This window comes from Fundulus heteroclitus, chromosome 17 (assembly GCF_011125445.2).
Source record: "Fundulus heteroclitus isolate FHET01 chromosome 17, MU-UCD_Fhet_4.1, whole genome shotgun sequence".
In the NCBI taxonomy this organism is placed as follows: domain Eukaryota; kingdom Metazoa; phylum Chordata; class Actinopteri; order Cyprinodontiformes; family Fundulidae; genus Fundulus; species Fundulus heteroclitus.
In genome coordinates, this window is record NC_046377.1 from 5107190 (window position 1) to 5118669 (window position 11480).

Below are 11480 nucleotides of genomic sequence, written 5' to 3' on the forward strand. Positions count from 1 at the left end.
ATGATGTACATGAACGGTCCGGTGATGTTTAGCCCCCCCCTCGGTTGTGTTAACGCTCCTCTGCGGCAGAGAGGGCATGTGACGTGTACTTATGGTAAAATGGTTGCATTTTTTTTTATTTATTTTATGTGAACTACTTACATGTTTCTATCTTATTGGGTAATTAAAACACAATTAAAACGATTTCTGTATATTAGTACATTTGATTATTGTTCAAGATGTAAATGTTTTGCTAGAGTTTATATTATATAAAGATGATTATCACCATGAAATCTAATGTGTATGAAGAAAGAAATAAACTCAAGAGTCTAAGTGATGCTTAAAGGCTTTTCGTTTGTTTACTCACACAACAACGTCGCTTACAGACCATTTTATGCTGCAAGCAAATTTTAAAATAACTTGTAAATAACACTGAAGGACAACACATATTGTATTTTCTGTTTCCTTTATCTGTCTAGCTTCTTTTAGGTCACTTCTGATCATTACTCCTCTGCTTCAACAGGAGCAAAACGTTGGCTATCTCCCGGAGCGTCACCGCCTCCTCTGAGAGGGTGTGACCTCTGCTGGCCGACGTGACCCCCTCTCTTCCTTCACTGAACACCTCTTTCACCGCAGGGTTCTTCTCGTCTTCCCCCGTCTGCTCTCTCTTGTCTCCATTTCCCTCTCCTATGTGAGAAACACGATAGTGGCACGGTTTTATACCGGGCAGAACTTCTATAGTGAATATATACCCAGTGGAAACCAGAAATTTATATACACATGACCTTTCTTTCCTCACTGTTAGGCTAAATCAGACAAAACTTTGCTTGTTTGATGTAGATTACTGATTTTTTTTCTTATTTCTTCAAGCATACATATATATATATATATATATATATATATATATATATATATATATATATATATATAGAGATCTATATATTATATATATATATATATAATATATATATATATATATATATCTATATATATATATATATATATATCTATATATACTATACTATATATATCTATATATCTCTATATATATATATATATATATATATAGAGAGAGAGGAGAGAGAGAGAGAGAGAGAGAGAGAGAGAGAGAGAGAGAGAGAGAGATAGAGTCCGATGGGGGATGATTTGGGTCAGATGTTTTAATTATCCATCAGCAAGCTTCTCCGAATAGTTCGCTGTACATTTAAATGATCTAAAACAGGAAAGGTTTAATCTGATTTGACATCACACAGTGAGACAAGCAGGTAATGTGTATGGAAATGTCTGCTTCCAACTGTAAGTCATACCTCTTGGGCTCCAAACCCCATGTAAAGGGTTGATGGGTCTCTGCAGGATGTTTTCTGCAGTGATACTGTGGGGAACCCTGCTTCCTGAGTCAGGTCTGGATTTCCACCAGCTCCAAGGAGCCCCTCCTTCTGTACTTGGTGAGGCTTTTGATGGAGCTCTGAGAGCCTGTGGCTCCACATCAGTGTCCCTCTCGTTCGCTGGAAGCTGTAACGACGCGCCAACAGCTGGTCGATCCAAAGTGAAGCCTGAGGCTCCGCCCTCGCTGTTTGCAACAAAGCTGCACTGAGTTGAAGCATCGCAAGTGTCGTAAGTGTATTCTGTCTGGGTCTCTACGTCTTGGCTCTGAGCGAACGTTTTCCTGCATACACACATTTCTGAGTTAGAAGTTTCACCCAGCGGCCGAGGAGACGACGATGGAGCCGTGAAGCTCCCCGCCTGCTGGCTTCCTGACGCTCTATCTGTGCCGGCCTCTTTCCCCGTCCTGTTTTGGTTGTCCCCGGCATTCCTTGCAGATCTCATTAGCGGGGTGAGGGGCCTTGGCGGGGAGAGGACTGTAATTCTCTGCGCGGGCGATCTCACATGCTCAGAACAGGCTTCGTCCAAATAAAAGCCAGAGTCTTGGTGACATGACTCAAAGCAAGGGTCACCCTAATAAACAAAGATCAGTGTTACTATTAGGCTGTTAACCATGGGCTGTACAAAAAATAATAATAATAATTTTGTTCAGTTTCACATTTTAAAGTGTCAGTGTTCATTTTAGTACTATTCCAGGATGTGTCTCCTCCCATATCTGTTTTTTTAATATACTTTTTCGATGAGCCATCTACACAGATGGCCCCGAGCATGTATAAAGGTGAGTCAAATCCATGCAAATGTGACACAAATAATTGCAACTGCACAAACGTACAAGGACAGCACAAACACAGCTGGGTGATGGAGCATGGATTTCCCCTGCAGGATTTCAGTAAATACGTTTTTAAAAAGCATCCTTAAAAACCATGGATCGCTTTATGTGACGTCATTAAGGACGTCACATAAGGCAGTAAAGCTGTGGCTGCACTGGCTCTTACCTTGGTGCATACAGTATGTTGATGGGCATTCTGTCACATCATTGAAGTGAGAGGGGAGTAAAAATCACTTTGAATGCATGAGGCTATTTACATGTTTTAGTTTTCTATAATTAATGACCGATTCAATACCTTTTGAAGGCAGTTCAGTCTGCTATTTACAGTTCAGGAGCGTCCTCAAGAGGTAAGACAAACACTGGTTGAATTTATCAGGGGCTGAGCGGTGATCCATGTGTTAGCAGTGTTACTTGTAGCAAGAATGGTCCTGCAATCAAATCCCCGTCTAGGAAGGAGATTGTATGTTCTCTCTTCATGTCCAATAGTCCAAAAAAACACACATGATGGGTGGATTGGTCTATCGAAGTTGTCATTAGTGGGTGAGTGCGTGTATGGAGGTTTGCCCTGTGTGTCAATGTAGGGATGGAGGGACGGATTAATGGATTAAAAAGTAAGTAGCTCAGACAGATGTTGCGCGTTTAGTTTTTTTGTGTGCGTACATGAGGCCCCAGGAGTCTCACAGACGCCCTCCACCATGTGAGAGTAAAATTAATTGAAAGTAAAACTAGAAATGAAGTACCATGTTTAACTAAGGGAATGTCCAAAATAACGAAATAATAAATAATAAAAAGTAAGTAAAGGGGGTGTTTCATATGCGAGGGCAACACAGACTGAATGATCCCATTGACCTGTATCTCCACATTCATCATCTGGAAGCTATGATGAGCAACAAGGGCTCCAATTTTTTTCAAACATTTTTCAGGGGGCTTTTGAGAGAGGATCTCATTGAATTGTGTAAAACCTCTTTAATCCCATATTGATAAGGTGACGGTAGAGCCCATTTCCTCCGTAGCACAATTAGCCGTCTGGCCTGTAGGGTGCGGTAAAGTAAATATATTTTATTATTTTTTACAAAATCTATGAAAAAAATAAGTTAATATTTTCCCAGTGACACCGTACGGTAAGTTACAGAAGCAATCCTGCTCAGCATTTGTACATCACAGATTTCTTCGGAAAACCGTGGAGCGCTTTCTATAACTGGAAGTAATTCAGGAAACTGGCAAGGGACACAAACGCAAATGAACTTACATCATTGGAGTCTGAACTGAGGTAACCCGCACTGCATGAGCAACTTGGCGAATATTCAAAGCTTTTCAGCAGCCCGGCCCTCTGTCCGAGACATGCTGCGGGTTTTAAACAGACAGCTATTCAGTTCAGCGAGCCCTTCTCACTTCCAGCATGTACACAATGACTGGGCTGCTCATACTTGGAGGTGTTTAAGAAACTTACTGGAGCTTGTGTCAGTGCCGTTGGAGAGCTGAGAAAGGAACAGACAAAAATCCTTGTAACCCTTGTTTATGCTCCCGTCTGAGTAAAATAACAAACAAATATCCCGAAAGGTTGTTGGGAAACAACATTAAAATATGGCAAAATATCGCTTGTGGCGATTCAACTTTTGTTGAGAACAATTGCAGTTACGGATTCCAACACTAGGTGTCGACAACAGATTAAAACTAGAGGCCTTACCTCCATTTCAACAGCCTGAGGATTGGGCACGGTTCTGTCAGTAAAAAGGAAAATCTCACCACTTAAAATAAGTGATACAACACAAACTTCATAGCATATTTAAGCTGCAAACACTCACTGAGGGGATGAAGGTGTCACTGAGGATTCATCTTTCAAATATTCTTTTGAGCATGCATTCCCAAAGCAAGCACCTGAAATCAAACATTAAAATATGAAACAAAGTGGAGAGGTTGTATTGCTTATGTTGAGGTTTTCAGCGGCATTCACTTTGTGTCCCATGGCTGTTATCATTAAACATCCCGAAGACGTGCTCTTCAAACAGATGTCTGGGTTCTGACTGGCTTATTGGAAAATCCAGCGTGGCCTGTTTGGGCTCCAGTTGATTCAGCATAAAGGGACCTGAATGTCCTCCGTGATGTTGTACTTTGGTTTTACTGAAATAAAATACGAGGTTTAAGGGGGTGAGAAGGAGGAAAAGTCACAATTCCACAAAAAAAACGAACCTCCCTCGATTGGCTTTCATTCCTCACTCTGGTTCTGGACTTCCAAACAGGAAGCGGGACGCTGCGGGAGTCTCCAGCTGGAAAGGGGGTGGGTTGGCTCTGACAGACCAGGAACCGGGGTCTGTCATACCTCTGGGCTGGGAGAAGGGCTGAAACTACAACAGTGATATTTCTTTTTCTTAAGGCCACAGCTCAGACTCACTGCATAAAGAGAAAGCTGAAAACACTGCACATCAGGAAGCCTGCTGAAATGATGGTTGTGGAAACACAAATATGTATCTGTGTGTTCAATACATGAGTTAGTATTATTCATGAATCTGTACTCATAATGTCTGCTTCACACAGACTTTGGACAATAAGAACAGGTAACGTTATTAATAACAATTACATTTCAAGACTTCATTTTATTATATTTTTATAAAAATATGAAAGCAGAAGGCAATACAAAAGTTCTCAATGAATTTATGGCAGATAACAGTGGTCTGGTTTTAAACATGCAACATGCATCAAATACAATGGATGGATGAATGGATGGATGGATGGATGGATGGATGGGTGAGTGAGTGAGTGAGTGGGTGGATGGATGGATGGATGGATGGACGGCTGGCTAGCTGAATGGATGGATGGGTGGATGGATGGGTAGATGGATGGATGGATGGATGGATGGATGGATGGATGAATGGGTGAGTGAGTGAGTGGGTGGATGGATGGATGGATGGATGGACGGCTGGCTAGCTGAATGGATGGATGGGTGGATGGATGGATGGATGGATGGATGGATGGATGGATGGGTGAGTGAGTGGGTGGATGGATGGATGGATGGGTGAGTGAGTGGGTGGATGGATGGATGGATGGATGGATGGATGGATGGATGGATGGATGGATGGATGGATGGATGGGTAGATGGAAGGACGGGCGGACGGATGGCTGGTTGGATGGGTGAGTGGGTGGACGGATGGATGGATGGATGGATGGATGGATGGATGGATGGATGGATGGATGGACGGACAGATGGCTGGTTGGATGGGTGAGTGGGTGGATGGATGGATGGATGGATGGATGGATGGATGGATGGATGGATGGATGGATGGATGGATGGGTCGATGGAAGGACGGGCGGACGGATGGGTGAGTGGGTGGATGGATGGATGGATGGATGGATGGATGGATGGATGGACGGACGGATGGCTGGTTGGATGGGTGAGTGGGTGGATGGATGGATGGATGGATGAATGGATGGATGGACGGACGGACGGACGGCTGGTTGGATAGATGGATGGATGGCTGACTGGCTAGCTGAATGGATGGATGGGTGGGTGGATGGATGGATGGATGGATGGATGGATGGATGGATGGATGGATGGATGGATGGATGGATGGATGGATGGGTGGATGGATGGATGGATGGAGGGAGGGAGTTATATTTTCCATAGCTCTTATCTTTTCATCTGAGATAGCATGGGAACCCTGTGGTATATGTTGCTTTGTTTTGACAGGCCTATGTAGAGCAACAGAAAGCGCAAAAACACTGTGAAGCTAATGGAAATGAATGCAAATGAATCTCTGTGATGCAAAAACGTTCCCATGGCTGTGGAACAGTGCAACTATAAGCAGAATAGTCATGCTGTGTCATGCACAAGCATCACTTCTTTTTTTGTTGTTGTTTCCTACCTCAGCTTGCTGCAGCGCTGATCTGTCCCAGGGTGGAGAAGAATAGTGAGGAAGAGGCTGCGACTGAGTCTGGCTTTGTTTGGGCATCTTCATCTGCGGCGGGAATAATCCTGACAGAACCCACCTTGATTAGTTACCGCACCAAGAAAGGTCCTCCTGTTCATATCGGTTGGTAGCATTTTACGACTGTCTGTCTGGTCGAACCTTGGCCTGAAGCTGACGATGAGGAGGGGGAGGCGGAGGTAGGCAGGCCATGTGCGGGTGGCAGGTAGTCAGACGCGCTGTTGTCTGAGAATGCTGACTCCAGTACTGGTGATAACTTAAAAAAAATGAACGTGATTGTTTGAGAGAGAAACTTATCACTTAGCTTGTTCGAAGAAAAAAAAAAAGTCAGAATGTATCAAATGTACAAAAGGAGTGACCGACCTGTTGATACATGATCCGCTGTTTTCTTATTTCTTGAACACTAGCCAGCATCAAAAAGACACAGTGAGTAGAACCGTTTGTTCTGTACAGCTAACTAAACAAGCACATTCGCCGTGGAATCCACCCACCCACACAGCGGCCTCACCTGGACTGAGCCGGGCTCCCGAGAAGACTGAGACGCGACGGAGAACACGGGCTCATGGGGAGCACTAGGGGCTCATTTCTGCGATGCTTGGATCTGTTAGACCTGCCAAAAACTGCTACTTTTGGAGGTTCTAGAAAGAAAAGACAAACACAGTTAAGCAAAAATATTTAGAAGTTTTGGTTACATCAAATACTCACTATAGGGCTACTACAAGTGCAAAAAAAAAAAGGAGTTCACACTGGAGACTCTTGATCCGTTTCTTTTTCAACCACTTTGTTGTAGTTGTACCTGTGGCTGCAAAACAAGCTGAAATCACCACCCTGTATCTGCTTCTACGCTGGCTGTTACAGCTTTACCGCAAGCACGGCTATTTACATGATGACCACAACTTTGGTCCCAACTGCTCAAACGATGTTTCAAAAGTCTTGTGGACCATTTAAATACAACTTACATATTTATTTATTGACAGAATCAGCTATTCAGATCACCTGTTCAGTATTTTTCAACTCGTACACTCATAAACGTTCACAGAATCCACCGCGCGTCCTTCAATGTATCAGACGGCGCTCGAGGACAATTTGTAAAGAAATTAAAGCTGAAGCAGAACCGGGCCCTGTAAAGTGACAGTGACCCAAAATAGAAAGGGAAAAAAAAAACAGAACAGAAAGTCCTGGGCTGAGTATAAGCCCAGATCCTATCTCAGGGAGATGCTACATGTGAAACCAATCAAACGGCTCACAGCTGAAAGTGAGGAAATGGGCAAACTTTCCTCAAATGTTTGGTCAGTGGTTACAGGATCCGTCTCACTGGTGTTACTTTAGCTAAAGCAAGGTGTCCTAACTTATTACTCAGCTATAATACACATTTCTATTGACAACCATTGTATCAAAACAATGGTAACTCTGCTTATTTAAGTGCTAGTGCACTACTTTGTTCTCAACAGATGAATTACAATAAATAAGGATGGGTGCGATTCTTGAGAAAGAACCTAATATTTATTTAGGTGTACTGTTTTTTTTAATACCTGCTTTCGTTTTTGTGGAAGCTATCTGGTTGACAACAAACAAGGTCAGGAGATCTGTGCTCCCGGAGCTGCCGTCTCCAGCTGAGAGGGCGGGCGGTGCTATGCCCAGGCTCGTCAGTTTCTGCTGCAGTTTCCTCTTCGCAAAAAACTCCTTTGACAACAGAAGGGACAACATTTTTTTTTTACCGCGGCCACGCACTCGGCTGTAAACGCGTCGAAATTTAAAGTGGCAGACTCACCCTTTGCTTTTTTACGTCGTTCTTCATCACTAAGCGGTTCCTGCAATGTCGGCAGAAAACCCGTTGCTCCGTTAGCTACATTACATACATGTTCATTTTATCTACGAAGAAGACGATGAATAAATATGTCGTCTCGACTCTTACCTGGAACCCCCGACCCAATTCATTTTAATGGCTGTAAGTAAAGGGGTGTCGATACTAAAACTCCACTTACAACTAACTTTAGGAGGGGCGTATTATTCAGCTAACGGAAAGCTATGCGAAAGTGCACGAGGCGAAGTATTTATATGGCGCGCGCCGCTCAAGGAACCTTTTCCGTTTGAAAAGGTGGTTGAACGAATGGATTGAACTTTAATTTATTTGGATCTTTAATTTATGTCGGTCCTTTTAGCCACTTTTATAGTTTTGCTCAATTAATTTGATAATACTTTGATAATACAAGTCTATTTCGATATGTTTAGTCTTGAACTTTAGGCTGAAAATACAATACTTTAAAAAAAAGTTACTACTAGTGTGGATATCTATATTTCCTAACAAACAATGAACATTCTCAAGCTCCTACTCTTCCCCCAGAAAAGCTCAGAACCTATGAAGAGCCGTTTCATTCAAAATTAATTAAATAAATACTGTTATTTATAAATTATTGATAAACATTCCATCAAATGAATAAATGTCACCATGAGATAAAAGTATATCTGATTCTGATATATATATATATATATATATATATATATATATATATATATATATATATATATATATATATATATATATATATATATACATATGGTATGTTAGCTTATTTTGTCATTTATTTATTTGTTTACTTCAAGATTTCTCCATTGATTAATTTATTTGTATTTATTTAATTTGAGAATTTTTTTTCGAGATTTATCCATTTAAGCATTATGTTCTTCCAGATTTATTAATTTGTTTCTAGATTTATACACTTATTTCTTAATTTAAATTTATTTTGTGACACTTTTATTTAAAGGAACAATAGGTGATAATGATACCTAGTGGTTAAAATTGGAACAACACATACATAATGCATTTCACAGAGACCAAGGGGCCTGAAGCTGTGAAAGTCCACTGAATTCAGCATTGTGGGTTGTACCACAATGCTGAATGACTGGGAAGATTCATTGGGCTTATACTTTGACCGTAGTTGTAAAACTGCGGTGGTCCGTTGGAAGTTTAGGGACAAACGAACAAATGTAATACAGACTGATTAAAAGTTGGTATGGTGACAGGGCTTTGTGCAAACTAATCATAAACAGCGACTGGCTTTAGCTTGATGGCTAATTAGCTACTAGGCTAATGAGCAAAAGCAACTGACGAGCTGTTGGTGCTGACTGTTTATACGCTTATCAGCATGTTGTGCAACGGTGCCAGAGTCAAGGTAAGCAGCGTAACTTAATAAAATCAATATTTTAAAACAATCATATTCAAAAAGTGTGCATCCTTTTTTGTTTGTGTGTCCTGTCTGGCAATGCGGCGATAAAAGTTGTTGTCTCAGTGCCCAACAGATTTTACTTTCAGAAGTGAAGCCTTACTGCTTTCGCCATAGTGCTCCGCTTGATTTATATATGCAAGAAGCGTTTATGCTGGGACTATTTAATGTTCAATGGACACTGAATGGGAAGATAAAAGAGGGAAAAAAGAGGATAAACAGATTAGACAAATGCTAAAAGGGAGAAAAGATGAAAAAGAAAGAGGAGAGGAAAGGGAGAGAGCAATCTAACATCCTCTGAGTCTGCCTCTACAGCTGCAAAGAGAGAAATAAGAAGAACAGCAAAACCAACCAATAAAGTATTACAGGTACAACAACCAGCGCCTTCATACCATCATTGAAGAATATACAGTATTAATTAATACGAGATGTATGAAGTGACAGCTAAAAAATAATAATAGGGGTTTTCTGCATTGAGATGAATTTGTAAGTACCTGAATCCAAGCACCTGTAGGTGTGCATCTTAGCTGTATCTGACGCTGGATAGCGACTATGCTGCAGGTCCTTCAGAGTAGGAGAAATCCTCGCTCATACTTGAGTAAGTTGATTCCTACGGTTCTGTATTAGTAATACTACGCAATAGATTCCCTCCCCAAAGCTCTGACTAAACCAGAAAACCTTATCCCCTCATTTCAATATAATAATGCGTTCCATTAGACCTCAGTAGTGGAAATTCTCGACCTCCGGGTCGGAAAATTTAACTGTAACCGTCCCTAAAGTCGGTATTATGAGTCGGAAACTGGGTGCAGCAGGGTGCTACATGACATTGGCATTTATGATGGCTGCTACTGGCAGCAGCATTGAGTAAAACATCGTTATTTGACTGTTTGCAGCAGCTCTCTATTATTTTTGTAACATATCGTTAGTCTAGTCGTACAGGTGGTACCTTTCAGTGTTCATCAGGCAGGATCTTTCAGCTCTGTTTATTTGCAAAAATATCGCCTAGAACAGCATCAACGACATTGCGAGCATCCATGTTTTACCCCTACTGTCCGACAAGAGGGAAACTGGAAAGGCAGAGATGATGAAATCTGCGACTCGTTTGTCTTGACCTCCGAGGCAAAAGGAACGCACAATAAAAACATGAAATAAAAATAAAATTCCATTTTGAAATGAATAAATTAATCCGAAATTAATCCGTAAATAAATAAATTAATTAAAGATTTTAATAAATGAATACATCCTGAAGGAAATAGATGACAAAATAAGCTAAATTTTTTTTTTTTTTAAATATACATGTTTTATTTCATGGGGACATTTATTTATTTGATGGAATATTTATTAATAACTATTTATTTAATTTTTAGTGAAAGAGCTGTCCATAACCAGCAGCATCTGATGTTTCTGAAGACACTGACAGTGTTTGACAAGTTCTACAGCTGCGTCTTCCACGTCATCCTGACCCACTTCCTTACCATTTCACACATGCAGAAGCACCAAAGGCTGCACAGCGTCAACATTATATATTATATTATATATTGGGGCACGAGTAAAAATGGACTTGCACACAGTGACTTAGTTAGCCTGCATGTAAGGAGTGGTTTGTTTACAGGTACCAAATGACGTACAAGTGGAGAAAATGTCCACGCCTGTGTTAAAAATGAGGTTACGAGCTGACTGGGAGCTATCCATAGCAAATGAGAGATAAACTGTCATGGAAATGCTCATGATGCATACATATTTTCTTTATTATTCTATCTTGATATTTTATATTACAAAACAGTTTCATTCATTTGGATTCAAATCTCTGGTACGGTAGGAAAGCTACTTCAGGGGCCCAGTGCCCCGCCACCTAGCTCCGCCCCTGCAAAAGAGGTGAATAGATCATAACGTTTGAGCTGCAGATGTCCTTCTGTAGCCTAAACCAATGATATTGGCGCTCTGGTCTTTCCGGTATGGGGCGTGACCAATAAGAACAGCGATTCCTAACAGTTGGTGGAGGTAAAGCAAACAACTTCAGTTGTTACAGGAAATGGCAACGATCTAGCAACAATACAACAATCTTTGTCAGATTTGCAAAAAAAATTAAGAAGAAGGTATCACAGCAATTGATTTTGAAATTATGAATGGAACAATAAAGAT

The 11480-nt window shown here is 41.1% G+C and overlaps 1 protein-coding gene across 1 annotated transcript; it reads right to left on the reverse strand.

Moving 5' to 3' along the window:
• Positions 1–315: 315 nt before the first annotated feature.
• LOC105936307 lies at positions 316–8130 on the reverse strand. The gene is made up of 15 exons (XM_012877067.3): positions 8030–8130; positions 7886–7925; positions 7647–7797; positions 6623–6752; positions 6478–6517; positions 6256–6370; positions 6052–6161; positions 4409–4536; positions 4146–4312; positions 3997–4069; positions 3879–3912; positions 3642–3669; positions 3441–3535; positions 1287–1935; positions 316–666 (listed from the first exon to the last, which is right to left on the reverse strand). Exons 1-15 carry the CDS (start codon positions 8050–8052, stop codon positions 470–472), a joined length of 1980 nt encoding a protein of 659 aa, XP_012732521.2. The 5' UTR covers positions 8053–8130; the 3' UTR covers positions 316–469.
• Between the last annotated feature and the right edge of the window lie 3350 nt (positions 8131–11480).